Source organism: Lygodium microphyllum, chromosome 21 (genome assembly GCF_053477565.2).
Source record: "Lygodium microphyllum isolate KBCC chromosome 21, Lygodium_microphyllum_v1.1.10, whole genome shotgun sequence".
Lineage (NCBI taxonomy): Eukaryota > Viridiplantae > Streptophyta > Polypodiopsida > Schizaeales > Lygodiaceae > Lygodium > Lygodium microphyllum.
In genome coordinates this window covers 23,009,533-23,031,973 of record NC_141155.1, presented here as the reverse complement: position 1 = coordinate 23,031,973, position 22,441 = coordinate 23,009,533, and the positions used below count along the sequence as shown (strand labels likewise).

General features: G+C 41.7%; 1 protein-coding gene across 1 annotated transcript; it reads right to left on the bottom strand.

Moving 5' to 3' along the window:
- Nucleotides 1-9,534: 9,534 nt before the first annotated feature.
- Nucleotides 9,535-13,023, bottom strand: LOC148017809 (luminal-binding protein). Its single transcript, XM_087661913.1, has 8 exons — nt 12,786-13,023; nt 12,293-12,560; nt 11,941-12,155; nt 11,588-11,830; nt 10,963-11,442; nt 10,686-10,840; nt 10,502-10,584; nt 9,535-10,361 (listed from the first exon to the last, which is right to left on the bottom strand). The coding sequence occupies exons 1-8, from the start codon at nt 12,835-12,837 to the stop codon at nt 9,869-9,871; spliced, it is 1,989 nt and encodes a 662-aa protein (XP_087518039.1). The 5' UTR covers nt 12,838-13,023; the 3' UTR covers nt 9,535-9,868.
- Nucleotides 13,024-22,441: the final 9,418 nt, after the last annotated feature.

Genomic DNA, 22,441 nt, shown 5'->3' with positions numbered 1-22,441 from the left:
GCAATTGGCGCATACAAACTTCCCTCTGTGTTGAGGTATAGGAAGAAACCTCAACCTCAATGCGTTTGAGGAGCCCTCTGAAGTCCTCAATAGAGGACACAAGATCCTCTTTTTGCACACATCCATCGGTGCATGGTCTCTCCAATACTAGATTTTCATCACCATAAGGACTATGCGGTGTGCCATCAAAGGCCTGTGCACTGTCGATGATGGGTAGAACCTCATGAAGGTGAGGAAAATAGCTCCTCAAGATGAGCCGCAAGCCATAAAGATGTTTACAATTTGCAACCCAATCAGCACAATCACAATAGTTTGCTTGCACACTTACATTATACCATTTGTCTTGTTGTGTTGCACTTGCCATTTTGAAGAGCATGGTTCCCTCATGAATGACTTGAAGAGACAAGGGATCGACCTTGAACCGCTGGAGTATCCTCTCCCCTGCTGCCAATCTAGCTGTGTGGCTCTTGCTCGACCCATAGACTTTGAAGCGCCTAGAGTCAACTGCGAGAAAATAGTCCCTTTCAAGAACATAATGTATCACACCAAAATGATAAACAACATTCCAACTCAAAATCAAGCACATTACCTATCTCTTGCTTTTGTTTGAAGAACTCAAGTGCGGTTCCACCCATTCTTGATCCTGATAATGAGTTGCCAACAAGGGCGTGCAATAGATCCAATATAGACATGTTGATCTTAGCATCAAGTAGAGTGTACTTGATGTACTGTCATAGTCTCTCAATTAGATTGGTGGTGTCAACATTACCATGCAGAAACATGCGACCAAACTTGGGCCATCTTGTACGCCATATACAATCTCTTCCACACCATCCATTTTTAATGTATCGTACCACGTTTGGATGAGAGGAGTAGCGGTGCAATAGCTGTTGAAACAACTCATCAAATTGCAATTCTGTTGGACATTGCATGAGATTGGACAAGGATGCGAATATTTGATCACGCTCATCCGATGGAACCTTCATCCACGAGCACATGGGACATTAATCACTACCAAGCTCATTGAAACACATGAAAGGTAGTTCTTAAGATCAAAACAATCATAGCAATGTGTACCTGTGGGAGAAGATTCTCAACCCAAGCCTTCTTTGTATGGAACCAACAAAGAATAATATGGCATGCAACTTGGTGTCTAGTGCCATCGAGATAGTTGGCGGTCCAGCAATGAGGATCATCGAAGACAACCTTTGAGAGTGCCTCCAACTCTTGTTGAGACTTATCGATGACAAGTGCCGAAGGGCGAATGTCCCCCATTCTAGAGAGAACTATTTTCATTGTGATCTGCAAAGCGATAACCTCTTGGTTCAACCCATTGTCACATGTGCACAACATAAACCAAATAGGAATGCCCATTCCATGTTGGTTTGGTAGAACCGCTGCATAGAGAGGAAGGCCAAACACATTGGTCTTAAACGTGCTATCAATCGCCCAGGCACTGTTCTTCGAGAACCTCTTGCTCATTTCTAGCATCCATTCATCTTGGACAACCAATATGAATGGTCTATCCTTGTCCTCTTTTGCATGTGGATTATATGGTTGGCAATATAGCACCTAAAGGACCCAAGATTACTTTATCAAATAGATGTACTAATCACTATAACATATAAATATCGACAGAAATATGACAAGTACCTTGTTTTGGTCTCGTAGACGAATTGCTTCCAAGTACATCGCCATCCAATCATCCTTAGAAAGTTTGCCTGCAATATACCAATAGCATTAATGCTCAAGGTAGCACAAGACCATTGAACAATAACTTAAAAGATGAGAACATACCTTCATTTCGCATTTGGTAAGATAGTGTTTGCACCTCTTTTGGAATCATGAAGAACCTATACGTTACACGATCTAATGGAGAGGCATTTTTGAAATGAAATTGCTCTTTCGTCAAGCTTATCTTGGCGACGTGGCGGCATGTCCCCACATCAAATAGATCGTCCTTGCAGCAATCAACTACACATGGATGCACTGGCAAGTGATACAAATCAATGCGAGAACTGGGTGTATGGCCCTCCTGTAGAGCATGTACTCGTAGAGTAACCTTGTGGAGACCATCTTTATACTCGATTTGCAGCTTGAATGGGCAACCACATTTCTTCGAGGTTCTCAATCTGCGAATTTGGGAGCCTTTGCGAGTTGCGCTGCCACCACGATGACATGCATATTCCACTATTGTCTTCCCTAAACCATGCGTTTTGGTTGAGCGAACCTTGACTAGCCTGGCTTTGTGTTGAACCTGTTGAGATATCGAGCTCCACTCATGATACGCCAGGGTGACCGTTGTGTATTTATGTCACCGACTTGTCAGTTGCAGACGCGGTTGGTACACCACCCATGAATAATAGCTACATGATAGCTATCCTTATCTACTCTAGTTCGTGGCTCAGTTAGTATGCCACCTTAGTTAGTTGAGTTTGGTTTGAGACCCATATATAGGGTTCTTCTATTTCTTTGTACTTGAGTTCTTTTGGCTTACACAACTAAGAAGAGGAAAATTGTTTTCAGCCTCCACCCTTGTGTGTATTCCCCCATTGTGCAAGCAAGAAAGCTTCAAGTGAGACTCCTTCCTTCTCTCCCACAATCTTGACATGGTATCAGAGCCTTGTTCGTGGTAAGGAGCTCAAGAAAGCAAGCCAAGCTCGCGGTGTTCTGGTAAGAGGAGCAGTGTTGCTTTCATTTTCTGTTTTGGGAGCAGATCTCTGCAGGTAGCACAGCCGGAAATTGCAAGAGTGCAGTGTCTCAGGTTGAGACGCCCTTCGCGGTGAAGCAAGAGGGCAGTATATGCTGCGGGACAGGGCTTTAGCCCTAGGCGACCCTGTTTTTTTTATTTAAGGCCATTTCGGGGCCTGTTTTGGAGGCGGAAGTTTTCTGCACACACTCAGGAAAAGGCCCAGCTTTATGCTGTGCAGCCACTGTTCTACAGGTCGGTGAAAAGTTACTGTAGAAATTGCATCGTATGCTTGTGTGCAGAGACATTGGGAGTTACAGAATCATCCTTGATTCTTGTTTATGCAAAATCGTCACTAGGAAGTGACTGTGTGGTCAAATACCACTTTCGCCAGTTTTGCAGATTTGCCCTTGTGAGGGTGAAGCTGTGTTTTTTGCAGTGACAGAATTTTTTGCAGTATTCTGTAATGGCGTCTGATTCTCTTTCACAAATTGTAACTGAAAAGCTTGACAAGAACAACTTCCAAGCATGGAAGTTTAGAATGACGAATTTCCTTATGGGAAAAGGATATTGGGAATTTGTTGCAGGAAATGAAGAAGAACCAGTTCTTCCTGATGTTCCCAATCAACAGTAAATGCAGGCATTCAAAGCATGGCATGAGAGAGCCAAGAAAGTTATGTACTGGCTGTCTATCAGTATTTCAGACTCTATGATTGTGCATATTCAGGATGCAAGTATGCCAAAGGAGGCATGGGATACTTTGTCAAAAATATATAGCACAAATACGCAAGCCAGGAAAATGCAGCTCAAGCAAGAGTTGCATAATGTGCAAAGAGAAAATATGAGCATCAATGACTATCACATGAAGGTGAAGAAGATTGTAGATGCACTTGCTTCCATTGGATCGCCAGTGGAAGATGATGATTTAGTTTCTGTGACCTTGAATGGTCTAGGAAAGGATTATGCACAGTTTCGGACATCCATTTCAGTTCGTGAAAGATTTCCTGATTTTGAGGAGTTGATTGCTCTTCTAATTTCTGAGGAGCAAAGAAATGGTGGTGCATCTTCTTTAGGAGGAACTTCAAAGGAAGTTGTCTTCTACTCAAATGCTGGAAGAGGTAGAGGCAGAGGTAGAGGAGGCCGATTTGGAGGCCGTGATAGAAATCATAATATGCAGCAAACTCAAGAAAACCAGTCCTATGGAGGAGGACGTGGTAACTCTAGAGGCAGGGGGAGCCAAAGAGGTCGTGGTGGATAGCAAAGAGGCCAAAATGCAAATAGTAATGTTGAATGCTACTACTGTGGTAAAATGGGTCATATGGCTAAAGACTGCTATAAAAAGCAGAATGACATCATGAATGGAAAACTGCAACAAGGGAATTATGCATCTTCTAGTAGACAGGGTGATGACAGAAATGAGCATTTATTTATGGTGCAGCACATGAACAATTCTGTGACAAGTGCAGAAGAAAGCAATGATGTATGGTATGTTGACTCAGGTGCATCAAACCACATGACAGGTCATGAAGAATGGATGGAGGATGCAAGGAAAATGGAAAAACCAGGATTTGTGGAGACTGGTGATGATACTGCACATCCTATTGTGCAGATTGAAAAATTTCCTTTGTCTATGCAGGATGGGAAAAAGAAATACATGTCCGATGTATTTCATGTTCCGAATATCACCAAGAATCTGGTTTCTGTTGGTCAAATGGTTGAGCAGGGCTTGCAGGTCAGATTTAATCCTCATGGATGCTTTGTTGAGGATATGAAAAATAGAGGTCGCTTGATAGCAAAAGGAAAGAACAATGGCAGAATGTTTACGTTGGATGCAGACATGTCTGAATTGAGTGCAGCAATGTTTGCACATGGGACCGGTGTAGTTGCAGATATTGATATCTAGCATAAACGCATTGGTCATGTTAATGTACAGCGACTTAAATCAATGCATGCCCAAAATATTGTTGCAGGATTGCCCAAATTCAAGATTGCAGAAATGCATAAGGTATGTGAAGCCTGTCAGTTTGGAAAACAGGCAAGGAAACCATTTCCTAGACATGTTCAAGAGAGTAAGAAGCCATTGGAATTAATCCACTCTGATGTGTGGACTACTAAAGCTGCATCTCTTGGAGGCTGTCATTATTTTGTCAGTTTTATTGATGACTATAGCAGAAAAAGTGAAGTTTTTGGGTATTTCAAAACTCTTAAAGCTATGGTTGAAAAAGAAACAGGCCTGCAAATAAAATACCTAAGGTCAGATGGAGGGGGAGAGTACCTCTCAAATGAGTTTGCAAGGTTCCTACAGGAGCATGGCATAAAGCAGCAATATTCATACAATCATACCCCACAACAAAATGGAATTGCAGAAAGGAAAAACAGGCATATTGGAGAGGTATCTCGTGCCATGCTCAATGAAAAAGACTTGCCAGATTTTTATTGGGCTGAAGCAGTTGCTACAGCAGTCTACATAATGAACAGGACTCCCACTGCAGCAATACATGGAATGACTCCAGAGGAGAGGTATATTGGTAGGAAACCAGATATTTCTCATTTGAAAATTTTTTGTTGCATTGCCTATGTACATGTGCCAGATGAGTTGAGATCCAAGTTGGATCCAAAAGCTGAAAAGTGCATCTTTATTGGTTGCTCTCTGCAGCAAAAAGGGTATAGATACTATAACCCTTCTACTCGTAATTTTTACAGTGAGCAGAGATGTTGTTTTTGATGAGATGAGTAGCTGGTATAAACCAGTAAATGTGATTGATGATGTAGATGGACAAAATGGTAATGCTGCACAGAATTCACAGCAGTAGACACAAAATATTAGTGAACATGAAGCGTCCTCTAGCAGTGATTCACATTCTTCGCCATGGACAGGCATATTGAGATCAGGAGAATCTTCTCAAAGCAATGCAGATAGTGGTATGCAGGTATCACGAAAAGGAAAAGAGAAGGTTGATCAGCCCATGTTTGATATGAATGCAGGTCACTCTTATGTGGATGGTGAATCCAGTGGCTCAGAACAGAGCATTGATGATGAGTTGGGTATTCCTTCTATTGTTACACCTGGAGTAAGGAAGACCAGGATGTTTTGAGAGCACCTGGGAGTGAACCTACTTTGTGCAGGTCTACGAGAGCTAGGTATCCTGTGGATAGGCTGAAATATGATGAATTTACAGCTATTCACGATGCATATATGGTCAAAGTGATACAAGAACCAAAACCCACTTCTTTTGAGCAAGCCATGGGAAAGGAAAAATGGGAGAAAGCCATGGATGAAGAAATGGATGCCTTGGAAGCAAATGCTACATGGGAATTGGTACCTTTGCCTAAAGGTAAAAATGCAATTGACTGTAAGTAGGTTTATAAGGTGAAGCACAATGCAGATGGTTCTGTGAACAGATACAAGGCAAGATTAGTAGTCAAGGGGTATGCACAAACATATGGCATTGACTATGAAGAAACATTCAGTCCGGTTGCAAGGATGGCAACCGTAAGAGCAGTCATTGCTATGGCTACATCAAAGGGATGGTCTTTACATCAGATGGATGTAAAGAATGCCTTCTTGCATGGTGATTTGCAAGAAGAGGTCTATATGGAGCAGCCACCAGGTTATGTGCATGTTGTTCATCCTGAGTTTGTTTGCAGGTTGAAGAAAGCCTTATATGGCTTGAAGCAAGCACCTAGAGCATGGTCTGACAAGATAGGACAGTATCTTGTCACTATTGGCTTTCAGATTTCTCACTTTATGTGAGAAAAACAGAGAAATGTATTATGCTACTTGTCATTTATGTTGATGATTTGATTGTGACAGGTGACAGTGATGAAGATATTCTTCATGTGAAAATGCTATTAAAGCAGAAGTTTGAAATGAAGGGTTTGGGAGAGCTGCGTTATTTCTTGGGTATTGAGGTGATTAGATCACCAAGTGGGATACAGCTCTTGCAGAGGCAGTATGGATTGGACATGCTGTCCAAATATGGGATGACAGGCTGTAAGCCTATTTCAGTTCCTTTGGAGCAAAATGTGAAGCTGATCACAGATGCAGGCGAGCTTCTAGAAGACCCTACTATGTACAGACGCATAGTAGGAAGTTTGATTTATATGACTATTACCAAGCTAGATTTGAGCTATGTTGTTGAATTGGTAAGTCAGTTTATGCAGGCTCCAAGGAAATTACATTTGGATGCGGCTAGACGCATACTCAGGTATGTGAAGTCCACATTGCAGTATGAACTATTTTATGAGACTGGGGTTCAGATACAGTTGCATGGATACACTGATGCTGATTGGGCTGGTAGTATTTCTGATAGACGATCTACCAGTGGATATGTGTTCTCTTTTGGGAGTGCTACAGTCACTTGGAGCAGCAAGAAACAGCCTACAGTTGCCTTGTCCAGCACAGAGGCTGAGTACAGGGGTGCAGCAATGACTGCATGTGAGGTAGCTTGGCTGCATAAGCTACTTTATGATATGCATCAATCTACAGATGGGCCAGTTGTCATTTATTGTGACAACATGAGTAGTATACACTTGGCAAATAACCCAGTCTATCATGCTAGAACAAAGCACATTGAGGTGCATTATCACTATGTGCGAGAGAGGGTTTTACTAGATCTTATTGATCTAGTTTATGTCAGCACAGAGGATCAGGTAGCTGACATATTCACGAAGGCATTGGGCGCATAGAAGCTGCGCAAGTTCAGAGACATGCTTGGTGTGCAGGAATTGGGATTGAGCTCGAGGGGGAGTGTTGAGATATCGAGCTCCACTCGTGATACGCCAGGGTGACCGTTATGTATTTATGTCACCGACTTGTCAGTTGCAAACACGGTTGGTACACCGCCCATGAATAATAGCTACATGATAGCTATCCTTATCTACTCTAGTTCGTGGCTCAGTTAGTATGCCACCTTAGTTAGTTGAGTTTGGTTTGAGACCCATATATAGAATTCTTCTATTTCTTTGTACTTGAGTTCTTTTGGCTTACACAACTAAGAAGAGGAAAACTGTTTTCAGCCTCCACCCTTGTGTGTATTCCCCCATTGTACAAGCAAGAAAGCTTCAAGTGAGACTCCTTCCTTCTCTCCCACAATCTTGACAGAACCATGATCTCTTGAAGTTGGCACTCCACAAGAGATATGTCTGAGGTAAGCTCCAAGATAGGTACTTTTCCATCAAACCCATGGGGCTTTGTGAATGCCTTGCAAGTACAAGCACCGATGAGCTCTTTCACATAAGCGAGAGGGATGCCATGCTTTCTCATATCCATACACAAATTGGATTTGATGGAGTCCACTGTGGCATTAATGCTTGCGTGAGCACCTGTAATCCTATTTATGTGATTTGCAAGGAAAATACTCTCCCATTCCTCTATACATGCAATGTGCAATGATGGCTCCGATTTAAGGACTAGCACGACTTCTCCATCATTGTTTCTTCCCATGCAAAAACTTTCTTTGATCCTTCTCCACTTCTTCAGGTCTAATAGCTCCCTTTTGTCGTATTGCTTGAGCATCCCCAAAGTGATGGCTTTTTCTCCATTCAAATCACTTACCATCAATCCATAGCTTTCCCTGTCGAATGAGAAGTACTTTGATAAGGTAAAATTAAATGCGCTTGGTGCAATACCGCTGCTTTCTTGTATTGTTGAATCATTGCCTTTCGCAAAGAAGTCAATCATCTCAATCGCATCACTTGCTGATTCATCCGATGTTTCTTCATCGGTATCGACTTCCTCAAACTCAGGATCACTCTCCATAATCCACAGTCATTGACTATATGTTCACTTTAATATGAAGCACGTGGTATAATTCTGCATGCAAAAGGTAACATACATTTTTTACACATTTACACATCAGCAACAGAATAAAGATCAATATATAATGACAAACCAGAATACATCTGTCAACATACAATAACAAATCAATATAGACAATGGTGTTGAAGGAGGGCAGTACGATTCTGAAAAAAAACATTCATTTTTTTGTCTTTCACCTAAAATCAAATCAAACCTTCAATTCCAGCTTTTCACTTCTAACTTCATTTTCAAAGAAAGAACCAAACCAAAATTTCATTGTATTCATGAAGCAACCTCTATAAGTATCCATTAATTCTGACTACAAAAACAAGATACCTACGACTATTAACAAACTAGTGATCAACATGGCTTTTCAAACTTTGAGCTCGAATACAACGTATATCGTTGGCATGCAGAATATCTCTGGGGGAGCATTTTCGCATAATACCGAGAGCGTTTTCCAAGCGACAGTTTTACGCGGGTCTGTGGCGAAAAGGTGGCCAGGTTTACTGTTCGGGCTGGGTTTACTTTTGGTCCACTTTGAAAATCGCCACTCCCCACGCGCGCAAATATCTTGTGTGACTTTCCGTCATCACCCCTGAGGCGTGGACCATATTTTCGCCGGCGCTCCATGGCTCCCATCATGCAATGCCCCTGCCCCATGCCCGATGAATATACCGAGCCCCATCCACGTGCAGGTTGACTCGTCAAATCTACCGAAGGCCCCCCTTTTCCGGCGGGCCGGCCCCCTCCCCCCCCCCTTCCCCCTCCCGAACCGGGTTTACAATATGGGCCGGGTTTACTTTTTAGGCGGGGTTTACTTTCTTGGCAAGGTTTACCATTGTGGGCCGGGTTTACCCTGGGCGAAAAAGTAGGGGCCCAGATCCACCCCACGATCCACGGCCCCCCCTCAACCGTCGATCCCAACTTTCAGGACCCGTGGCACATAGTCCTGAGGGCCACGGCCCACAACCATCAAATGACCAAGCACAAGAACACAGAATAAATGCGATTGCCCTTGAAGCCAAGAATTTGAACAAGGCGACTCACGAATTTGATTTGATCAAGAATGGTACTGTGGGAATTTGATTCTCGTCAAGAATGCAAGGAATGGTATCCGCTCTTCTAAAATATAATGGAGAAAACCTCAAATTTATACAAGCTTTTGTATCCGACGTACAGGCGTCTTGTTCCTACTGAACAGCCTGAACAAACTGTGTATATGATGCTGTGCTGTTGCACATTTTCTGATCAGACCATCGTCATCTCTCCCCTCTTTTGAGAGACGGGACCCCCTTGGCAGTTCTGGGGAAGAAGAGCGAGAGTTGGGGGAAACAACCAAAAAACGGTGAGTTGAAGATGAGGCAATCCTTGTCTTCTCAGAGCTCATCGTGAGAGTCGTCGTCGTCATCGCTGTCGGAGGAAGAGCCACCGCTCTGCTGGTAGACCTTCGAGACGATGGGGTTGCAGACGGCCTCGACTTCCTTGAGCTTCTCCTCGAAGTCTTCTTTCTCGGCCCCCTGGTTGTCATCCAGCCAGTCCAGGGCGTCCTTGAGGGCCGCCTCGATGGCCTCTTTGTCGTCCTTCTCGATCTTGTCCGCCAGCTTGTCCTTGTCGTTGATGGTGTTCTTCATGTTGTACACGTACGTCTCGAGGCTGTTCCTGGCGTCCACTCTCTCCCGCACTTTCTTGTCTTCCTCCGCGAACTCCTCCGCCTCCTTCACCATTCTGTCGATCTCGTCTTGGCTCAACCGCCCCTTGTCGTTGGTGATGGTGATCTTCTCAGACTTGCCAGTGCCCTTGTCCTCCGCCTTCACATTCAGGATGCCGTTGGCATCCACCTCGAATGTAACTTCGATTTGGGGTACGCCTCTGCAAGTAACAATTGGCGAACAAAGCCACCATCATCAGTCACAGCACACGTTTCCCTGCACTCTGTGCATTAATTAATACGACTGGCCATGAAAACAAAACTCTACAACGATGGGCGCACAGACATGATTCACGCATACCTTGGAGCAGGGGGGATGCCAGACAAGTCAAACTTGCCGAGCTCCCTGCAATCCTTGGTCATGCTACGTTCCCCTTCGAAGACCTGAACACGAGCGCAACGAACAGCTTAAGTATCCGCACATGCAACCGCGGGATGAAAGGGCACGTGCAGAAGGCAAAGCTATGTATGATTATGTGACCAACCTGAATGGAGACGGTGGTCTGTTGATCCTGGTAGGTGGTGAAAACTTGGGACTTCTTGGTGGGAATCACAGTGTTCCTCGGGATCAGCTTGGTCATCACCCCACCCACAGTCTCAATACCAAGTGTCAATGGAGTAACATCCAAGAGCAGGATATCTGCAGGAGACACAGACAGCAAGAACACGCATTTTTCAGAGTTTGCCCGCCAGTTTGCGAACCCCCTACTGCAGGAATTGAAGCAATCACCCCGGCACTGCCCGGATGAAAAGCCAGCTCACCTTTTGTCTCGTCACCGCCCTCCCCGCTCAGAATGCCACCTTGAACCGCAGCTCCATATGCCACGGCCTCATCAGGGTTCACGCCCTTGTTGGGTTCTTTGCCATCGAAGAAATCCTTCAACAGCTGCTGGACCTTGGGAATCCTGGTGCTTCCGCCCACCAGGACAATCTCGTCGATCTGAGATTTCTGCAGACCCGCGTCATCCATGGCCTTCTTCACAGGGCCCATCGTCTTCCTGAACAGATCGTTGTTGAGCTCCTCGAACCTGGCCCGTGTCAGGGGCTCCGAGAAGTCGATGCCATCGAAGAGAGACTCGATCTCCACTCTGACTTGGTGCTGGTTACTCAAAGCCCTCTTGGCTCTCTCAGCTTCTCTGCGAAGCTTTCCCAAGGCGCGGTTGTCCTTGCTGATGTCCTTGTTGTACTTCTTCTTGATGAGCTTGATGAAATACTCCATGATGCGCTGGTCAAAGTCCTCACCTGCAACCACATTTTTAAAAAATCCATCAGCATTGATCATGCCAGCAGCCATCTAATTCCCCTTGCGTGCATAATAATCCGCTAGTAATAATCTACTAGTAACTAGTAATGCGACAAAAGAGAATAGACGCAGATGATTGATCACCTCCGAGATGGGTGTCCCCGTTAGTGGCCAACACCTCGAACACTCCATTGTCGATCGTGAGTACGGAAACATCGAACGTTCCACCTCCCAAGTCGAACACAAGGATATTCTTCTCGCCTCCCTTCTTATCCAGACCATAGGCAATCGCAGCGGCAGTAGGCTCATTGATGATCCTAGCCACGTTCAATCCGGCAATGACTCCTGCATCCTTGGTGGCTTGCCTCTGAGCATCGTTGAAATAAGCTGCCATAATAACAGACAGACAGAGAGGTGTGCTTAGTTCAAAGACACCCCAAACCCACCCCGGCTTGCAGCTAGTTAGCTCCTATCGTAAATCGCTACAATAGTCTCACCTGGCACAGTCACCACTGCATCCTTGATCTTCTTCCCGAGGAAAGCTTCGGCAGTTTCTTTCATCTTGGTCAGGACCATTGCACTGATTTCTTCGGGGCTGAAGACCTTAACCTCTCCATCCTTGATCTTCACCTGGATGTAAGGCTTGCCGTCCTTGTTGACGATCTTGTAGGGCACGAGTTTCATGTCCCTCTGCACTTCCTTATCCTCGAATCTACGCCAGGCCAAAACGCATTAGCATTTTCTTACCAGTTTCTTTTTTCTTTTTTTTTTCTCCGCATTTGTGCAATGGAGCAGCCCGAATCAACAATGGGATGTTGATCCACAATCTCATAGCGTATGAATACTTACTTTCTTCCAATCAACCGTTTCACGTCGAAGATGGTTCTTTCCGGGTTAACGGCAGCCTGGTTTTTAGCAGCCTCACCGATGAGCCTCTCACTATCGGTGAAAGCCACCCAGGAGGGAGTTATTCGGTTCCCCTGGTCGTTGGCGATGATCTCTACATGGCCGTTCTTGTAGACTCCCACACAGGAGTAGGTGGTGCCGAGGTCGATCCCGATTACGGTGCCGAGCTTGGGGGCCTCCTCCGCAGCAACAAACGACGCAAGGAGAATGCCTGCACGGAGGACATTACAACTCCAGTAAGATCCAGAGGAGGACCGAGCCACCAAGTAACGGCAGGTTTGGAAGACCGAGAGAGCTATATTTCAGCGCGCAGCGAGACGGTAGGATGTGCTTGAGAGCATCCGTAGATCGCTGCTAAACGGGAAGTAAAAATGAACAGGAAAACGCACGCGCGGACGACAGCAATCTGCTAGTTAAAGGTGGGAAAAATGCATACCTGCGAGGACGATAGCAAACAAGCCGATGCCGGAGCACCGACGGCCAGCCATGGCAGGGAGAGGCGCGGAGGAGAAAAGACGCTGTGAAGGAGGGCTGGAGAGGGCCTTTCTTGCACAAACGCCGCCGGAGAACGACGGAGCGAAAGCTCTCGCCGACGCTGCTAATGACGACGACAACGACGAGGACGATGAAAAGAAGATGTAGCTCTGTATGTGAATATACTACGCTGCTCCTCCTCTCACTGGCCAGCCTTAATAGGCCTTAAAATACATGACTAGACCGCCTGTCCCCTTACAAAAACTCCCACAACCCGGGCCGACCTCTCCACGCCGACGTGGAACCCCTGCCGAACCATGACACGTCGGTCCCGACGAACCCCCTTCCGCCAATCAGCTCTCTCCCCACACGTTTCCAAGCGACCTCCCTCTGCCACGTAGTCCCGAGAACCCCTTCCACCAATCAACGCCCAGAGTCCTACGACATTTCGTTTCAATTCAAGCCGTTTATGTTATTATGCTTATTTTTACTTTTATATTCTTAGAGCACCTAAACAACGGTGGCCGTGGCCATGTGCATGTATTGCCCTCTCATTCTTGACCTTCCCACGCACAAACTCTCTCGTGCCTTTCAAATTGTCCCTCTTTGGAGTAAAGTTTACAATATAAACCCAAAGCACAGTTTAGTAGACTATGGCCCACTTAAATCCTTCCTTCCCAGAAGATGAGAATCTAAGCCTTCTGAGTTGAGGTAATGTGATGCAATCAGCATTTGAGCTTCATGTGCACGCACCTAAAGAGCAACCCAAATACTTGACAATTCCACATTTATTGATTTACTTAGAACCATACAAATTCAACCAATCAAGAGGATCACCATACTCGAGATAAAGTAGCTTGGCCTTGTTTCTATTAATGATTGAGCTTGAGATATTTGCTAAAAGATGGGGGAAAGTAGAGAGAACTAGAAACACACTCATTTTGAGTCTCCACTATTCTAAGTCTTTTCAAATTCCATGTTCAATAAGATAGTATAGTCCTAGTTGCCAACAATAGCACAATTCATAGATAGAAGCTAATTAAATATAGTGTCTTGAATCTTCCTCTTGTTAGATATGCTCAATACCCCACCCTCATAAGGTGCCACCCAATGATCCATGGTGCTCAAAGTTGTAAGACCCCCATTATGAGGAGAAGTCATGTGTGACCCCAAATGGCAAAAAGGTGACATTTATAAATCTAGGCTTTGCATTAGATAAAGTAGTTTAGTTGGTAGAAACTTGAGGCACACTGCATCAAGTTGCCAAGTGTAGGAGTTATCAAAGATCCCTATTTTAGGGTTTGGGGGCCATGGAATCAGCCCTTGGCTATAGAGGGGTCTCAATAGGAGTAGTGGCCCCCATGTGATAGGTGTCTATGGGTAGCACCCCTAACCTAACAGTAAAGGAAAGTCAACTAGGGAATGTTCATAATATGGTTGGATAGGTCAACCAAACTACCTTCCTAGGCTATAAAAGGAGTCCCCTCCAAAGCCATCATCAATTCATCTTTCATCTAGTCAAAGTTCATCCAACTAGCCTTAATAAGCTCTTTGCATATCATCTATCTAGATCACTATATCTAAGATTAACAATGGAAGCACACGAGTGGATAGAGCCATCTTTGCATTAATTTGTTTGGCATTAAAAAAGTTTAGTCCTTCTCATATTTGTTGTGTACTCTCTATTCCTTGCTCAAATTTTATTTGATGTGCCATGCAAGTTCTTTTACACCTCCCACAAACAAACTCAAATTAATGAGGGTAAAAGCTCTTAGGGAAGATTTTTTTATCCTTATCATGACTAATGATTTAACTGTAAGCTTATATGAGAGTTTCAACATGGTAAGGGGTTGCCATTGGGTGACAATGATACAACTCAAGGATTTTGGTATGAGCTTGATGATGCCCAAATTGATAGATTCAAGGAAGGTCTCTTTATAGTAAAAATGGATAAGTCCTCTAGCCAAGTTACTTGCTATTATTTAGTAATAATAGGAGGAAAAAATGAAACTCTTGTTGCATGAATGGTCTATCTAACAAGAGCCTTACCCCAAGTAAGATGAAAACTATCATAACCTTCAAGTAAATTGCACTTCTCCTCATAATTGGCCCAGGTCAATTCTCTCCCGATAGGCTGTTACACTAGCTACACAAGTTGAGACTAGCACCAATCAGCTAGTCTCGCAAAATAAAGGCGCGTTATAAGGAGCACTCAACTTGCAATCACATGGCAACAATGTTGATTCCCAAACCAAATGAATTATTATTAGCTCTGACAAACAACAACATGGAGCACTCATACATGTCAAGTAACAAATGCCAACAAAACAACTAGAAAATTTGCAAACACAACCAAGTCCAATTCTATCGATCAAACAAATTGTAAGCATAGCAAAAGGGTTGCACTCGCAATCACAGGACTATGTGTCATCATCTAGATGAGCCAATGGACCAAATTGATGCAAAAAAGGAACACACATGGAATATGGTGACTCGCAAGCAGAAGAGTTGCCATAGCCACTCCCAAACAAGAGGTTTGGCACTCAAAGAAATGAGTCTTCCTACACTCACAATCATGGGAGATATGCCACACTCACAAACATGGGTGTAGCTTCACTCATTAATACAAGGTGTATGAGACATTAGGAAGAACTTGGTGGTCTAAGGCAAGAAGCAAAAAAACATAGCACCAGGGTGATCCTATCAAAATGATGATTGATATTATGTGTGCACAGTGGATGATTGAGTGACCGACTCCAATTCAGATGATAACTTGGTAGGATTGTGAGCAGGCAAAAATAAGGAGCAAAACCCCAAGAAAGCAAAGAACACAAGACTAGTTTCAAGTTATAGTAAACTCACCAACTTACCTTGTTGCATTGTTGTCAAAAGCTTGAAGGCTTGAACATGGTTTCATAACCCAAGTGATAGACTCTCTGCAAGTAAATGCTTTAACTCCTTCACATCCAGGTCAAGCACATCCATCTTTGAGAGAAGAAGAAGAAGAAGAAGAAGAAGAAGAAGAAGAAGAAGATGATGATGATGATGATGATGATGATGATGATGATGATGATGATGATGATGATGATGATGATGAGGAGGAGGAGGAGGAGGAGGAGGAGGAGGAGGAGGAGGAGGAGGAGGAGGAGGAGGAGAAAGAATAAATTTTTGCCTCACTAGGTTCCTCACTCTTTCCCAAACTCTTCCTCACACAAAATCTCGAACTCAATCTCTTACCAAGATGGGACAAAGCCAAGAAAAGAAAGAGATAATATAGAGCTTTGCTTTGCTGAGTCCCTCATTAATGCATATGCTCCCACTCATTCTCTCTCTGTCACTCAGCAATGGTTGCACAAGATGGGAGAATAAAAGCAAGACGAGTAGTAGCTCAACGTTTACACACATACAAATATATTGCTCCATTCACTTTCAAGCCTTATATATATGAAAATTAGGGTTTGTGTTTAGGCTCCTAATAAATTAGACTTAGGGTTAGGCATCCTATGAATTATGATTTCCACTTTTCTTTGGGTTCCCTACCTACGTTGTGGGCTCATCATCCTCCTCTTAAAGCATGCTTTTACTTTAGGTAAATTGGATGTAGTTTAGGCTAAAAGTGAAGAAAGCACATCACCATACCCTCATATCCATTTCAAATTCACAATATACATCCATAGAAAATTTTGCAATTTGCATGAATGTGGGCCTTGACTCTCACAAAATAGTATAAAAATAACAATGATATCCATAAAATAAGTTACAATTGCCTAGAATAAAATGTTTAAGCCAAAAAAATTATCTTTTTTTGCAAGAATAACATAACATATTTATTTTACTTTCTTTGATTTTGTCCTTCCATAATTGTGGTTAACAAAGTGAAAAGTTTTCCTAGGTGTAGTGCATATTTTTAATATGCAAGCGTAATCAACCATTGTCTTAAATTTGTTTCCCTCCATTAATTATGGTAGGTATACAACAAATATTGTAATCATGATGAATTCGAGAAGTTCACATTCACAAATTGTTTTAACATTGTCATTAGGAACAACATCCATGTCTATTTGCAATATTGTTGCATATGAGATGTGAAGACAAGGGGACAATGGTTCTTATGCAATCAGAACAACAGTGTAGCATATATAAGTTTGACATGATGAAAATATAATAATAGGTAAATTTATGATTGATTTTAGGCTAGTTGACATTTTGTTAGATGCTGAATGTCCACAACATTTCCCACGATACATTAGGAGAAATATGGACTCTCTTTTTTGACCCTTAAGGGTTTTCTCTCACCTCTCTCTTTAAAAAGATATTCCAAAATAATGTTATAATAAGAGATCTTCTACAATTAAACAAATCTCGTATTTGTATTTTTAATAGAATTCACCTATTATTTTATCCCCAAACTGTAGGATGAGGTCAGTTTTCCTCAAAATCCTCACAACTAAAAAAATATAATTCTATTTTCTCCAAAAACGAAGCCAAGCATTGATAGACTACTCTTTAATATCCTCATGACTTTTCAACGTTAAAATATATTAGAATCATTCTCATTCCTGCTTCTTAAAAGGACGAAAGTTAAAAAATGTTATAAGTTGACGTGCACACCATATTTTAAGATTTTTTTAAACCCAAACATATCTTTTTGACTCCAGAGTTTCCTTGTAAATTTTTATCTCTTTTGGACAAGTATATACCCATTTCTCTGCATTTTTTCCTTCCCACTAAAAGCTCTAGTTTTATCCCAAATTTTGTGTACTCTTGTCTTTTCCTCTAGAATATGGTTTCTTGCATATGAAATCTACTGAAGCAGCATTGAGGAGCGGTTTTGATACCATTTGCTGAAATCAAATAATCTCTATCTACAACACTCTCTACACTACTACAAGCAATTTCCCTCTTCAATACTATACTATAAGCAATCTTCCTCTTGAACAGTCTATACTACAAGCAATCAAGTGATAATGGAGGTATCTTTATTTTTTAATATCTATCATGTTATTATTCTTCACAATTATTATTTAATCCTTAAGCAACAATTCATGTAGAGAGAGAGCGAGAGAGTATTTTACTATGTGAGATGAACTAAGAAAATAAGTGATAGAGTGATAGAGAGTACATTTGCGTAGAAGATAAGATGATGTTATTGTTCTTCATTATCCAAGCTTTTGTATAAATGTGTTTAATAATCTTTGACCAATTCTTATTGAGAGAGAGACAGAGAGAGACAGAGAGAGACAGAGAGAGAGAGAGAGATAATATTTTGGATAAAACAGAAGATAAGATTAGAACCTAATAAGAAGCTGATTATAAGATAAGATTAGAGACTAACTAGGGGTTGATTAGGGTCTATCATGACTAAAATCAAGTGAAAGAGTCAAGATCCAATTGGGTCAAAAAGAATACATATACAATGAATCAAAGGGGTATAATTATGTGATTTGAATGTTAATCCAAGTTAAAATTGTCATACATTTTTCTTTGCGGAATGAAGGTATATGGCGTACTAAGAGAAAGAGAGATATTCACTTCCAATTGGAGGATGAATATGCACCACTATTCAAAAGAACTGTGGAAAGGGATGATGCAATAAGATACAGGATGCAACAAGAAAGTAATACATGGAAAAATAATGTGGATCTTTGGGTTGATGGGCGCATTTATCTACATGATCCCCTAACTCAAAGGCCACCACAATTTAATGGGCTTACATAATTTGTAAAGTTTGTTTGTGAAGGCAATGAAGGATTGTATGGATACACATATAGACTTGTGACACAAGGATCAATAGGGGTTCATCAAGCCTTAACAAATATGCAAACAAGATTACAAGGATGTGTGTAGTCTTTGATGGAAAAAGATAGATTGTTGGCTGAGAAGGATAGGGAGAGTTAGAGCCTACAACAAGTGTTTGCATTGAAGATGTTATGCATGCTACACATGTATAGAATATTGAGCTATAGTCTAAAATTATGGACTTGGAGAAGGAGAACTGAAACTTAAAGAGGAAGCTCATAAAAAATTTGGAGATTGGGCCCACTTTAAAAACCAAAGAAGCACATCAGTGCATCCGATTAGTTAAATCAATTCACCAATTAACCAAAGGAAGTGGACAATATCATAGATGGATATATGCTTCAATCTGCTACAATGAGAAATATATTTCCTCATGCATAGAATGATACTATTGCTAAAGTCCTTAGTAAGGATATGGTCAAAAATGCATTGGAAAATCATAAATTCAGGGATATTGTGGATGGTGTTACAAGTGAACATCTTAGGGATGTAAGCAACTTGTTTACTGCTACAGAATGCTCAGGGATTACGTGACAAGGTTGGATTGAGTTTTGAGTCATACAGTATGCTCTATTAACAATTGGATATAGGTTTTAAGCAAGTCTTCAAAACTAAGCGAGTAGTGCCTCTGCCAAAACCATTTCACGTGAAGAAGGCTTGACAACAACTAAATGAGAAAGTTTTAAAACTAATTGTTGATCCTACATATCTGAAACACACACACATATTAAAGTATGGTTCCAAAGAAGTTGCCTTTGTATTGAATGCATCCAACAATTTTGTATTGGATATATATAGGGTGTAGGTGGCTATGGTCAAGTTCTACAATATGTCTTTGGAAGAATGTAGATGCAAGCTTAAGTTTGTCTGCAAACTTGATGAGAGTGAGATTATTAAGGGGCAAAAACTTGAACGTGTGAGTATAACACTTATGAATCAAGCATTGGATCCTGACATCAATGAAAACCATCCGTTATACTTTAGTGTGCAATGAGAGGATGAAATATGGTGGCTTATAGCATTTGAAGTACCAAAGGAGAATCATAAAGTACTTAAAGTTTTTTTAAACCTTAAGAATATACCCAATGTTATTCAATAGAAAAATAATGGAGAAACTTTACGTGTTGAAGGATTTGGGGACTATCAAGCTAAAAGGCATCTTGCATGCAATTTAAACAACAATGAAGTTTATGTTTGGTTTATCAAATGCAACAAATGCAAGATTTCCATGCATATATTGTATGCAAACTAGGAAGAAAGGGAAAAATGGAAATAAATAATGGCTTGTTAAGACATGACAACAAGGCGCTCCAAGACGTGATCAGAAAGTCATGAGAAATGGAGTGCTAGTCCCAATGGATCCAAACCGGTGGCCTATTTTGAAAAAACCATTGGCAAGGGTTCACTTTTGCACATTGCATTGTTTGGTTAGAATAATTGAGAAGCTAGTATATGAATATGTATGCTTCGCATACAAGATGCACCCTATGTCAAAAGCTGATGCTACATGATGCAGGAAGGTAGAACAAGTCCTCTCTAAAGTTGGATTACACGGGGGCCAAGTAGAAATAAAAAAGGAAGAGAAAAAAACATGCAAGAGTGAAAATATCCCTTGCAAACCATGCTTTGGCAGACCCAAGGCTAGGAAGTTTGTATCTCCACCTCGAGATGAGGAAGGCAATATACTTGTGAAATAACCAGAGAAGTATGAAGCATGGAAAAAGTGGCACCTTACTGTTCCAGATTGGAGCAATGGGGAAAGAACAAGGATTACAAAGGCAGAAGCATGGATACACCTAGATAGATTAGTAGCTCTCTTACAAAAGTTGAGGTTTAGGGATGGTGATGCCAATACATTTAAAGAGACAGTTGCAAAATTTCACAACTCTATAGTGGAGGCATCGACTTCAAATAGCATAACACACTACATGCTCGGTATTGTCACCATTACAAAAATATATCATCATTACAAATTAGTTTGTGTTTCTAATCTCTCTTTCTTATGTAGCATATACTTGAGGCACATGGTCCATACTTTGCAAATCAAGGGAGTTTTAGCAATATGGTCAACTCAAGGCATGGAATGATCTCACTGGCAATCTCGTTGTGCTTTTCAAAAGGCAACTGATCATGGAGATGGTATCAATGATTTCAATTCTATGAGGCAATTATTCCAATGGTGGTATAGGAGATTCGAGATATGATACGAGGAAAGAAGGAAGAAGTCCAAAACCTCTCAAGTAGAATCTATAAGTAGGAAATTATATGAAGTGAGGAAAACAAGATATGAAAGCAACATAGCTAGACAACACCATACAGAATGGTTGGCAGCCCAAGAGAGAGATGGCAAGAAATGGAGATCTAGATAAAGAGTATAATTTTGATGCATTTAGAGTCAAAGAGAGAGTATAGGTATTAAGGATATGACTCATCAATACTCCTATCTTAAACATGAGATGTCTTTAACACTCCTATCTTAAGCTTTAGACAGTTTGTCTATTTGAATTTGGCTAAAAGAGCATTTTGTAAATTTTTTTTTGAATTTCAAAGGTTCGAACTATGTTTTTCAAAGTTTTGATATCAATTGATCTATTTTTTGGATATGTTAATCTTAAACCACACTTCTTGGGAGAAGGGACAATGTAACAATTGCTCTATCTTTTGGGTCTTTTAGTCTTAAACCACACTTCTTGGGAGAAGGGGCAATGTAACAATGCCTATCTTAGAGAGTGAAGTTTAAGGTTATCTCTACTTGAGTCCTTTATTTGACTATAGATACAATATATTGTTAGAACTACCAAAAAATTGGATTTAAATGATGAAAAGTCGATTTTGAAATCCTAAGACAAAGAATTGAAAACTCCAAACCTTGGAAGATTCACTAGCTTAGCGAGAGAGGGGCATGAGGAGGGGTGGTAGGAGACAGAGAGAGGGAGGGATGGGGTAGAGGGAGAGTGTGAGTGACAGAAGTTCATTTATGCTACAATAAGTTTGAAAGTTCATTTATACTAAAGTTATTTAAAAGTTCATTTATACTATAGTAAGTTTAAAAGTTTTGTATTTAAGTCAAGTCTCTCCTTTCATTTTTTTCCATTACTCTTCACTCTACCCTCCACTTTTCTATCCTACATCATCACAACCATGGCATGTTCCAAGCTTCCTATCAAGAAGGCACATGCAAGAGCAAGAGCTCAACACTGTTTTGAATCTAGTGAGCATACTGTGAGTGATAATAGCCCCTTGGTGGCTGACAATGGTGGCTCTACTACAACTTCTAATAATGGTAGTGCTATTGTGACCAACAATGGTGTCCCTAGTGTGGTCAATAATGATGGCTTGCCTATCGAGAATAATGGTCCACCATTGTCCTAAAATGGTGGTCCACGTGCTCCAATTGCTCCAGCTCCCACTACTCCTCCAGCTAGTAATACACGTCCTCCAACACATAAGAAGTGAAGATGGAGACTAGGCACAACTGCTCTATGTGAGATAAGGAATATCCAGAAGATTGCCAACTTAATTATTCCTAAGGCACCATTCTCTAGGTTGGTGCGAGAAATACTACAAGATCTACAATTAGGGCATAATCACAAGTTCTTTTCAAGGAACAATGCAAGGAATGTGGGGCGATAGTGAAGCCAAGCCTTGCTTGCTCTCCTAGAGGTAGCTGAAAGCTACTTGATTAATCACATGAGTGATGGTCAACTTCTAGCCATTCATGCATGATGTATCACTATTAATCCCATAGATTTGATTCTTGTTTGTAGGATTCGCAACAACAAGGATGCTTTAATCTTAATGTCAACAACATGCTTTGAG

Bases quoted from the DNA above. Each gene is read 5' to 3' on its own strand.
- LOC148017809 (XM_087661913.1), bottom strand. From the start codon at position 12,837: ATGGCTGGCCGTCGGTGCTCCGGCATCGGCTTGTTTGCTATCGTCCTC. The intron at 11,443-11,587 runs GTGATCAATCAT...ATGTGGTTGCAG, and splicing joins CGGGGACACCCATCTCGGAG to GTGAGGACTTTGACCAGCGC. The intron at 10,841-10,962 runs GTGAGCTGGCTT...TGTCTCCTGCAG, and splicing joins GGGCGGTGACGAGACAAAAG to ATATCCTGCTCTTGGATGTT.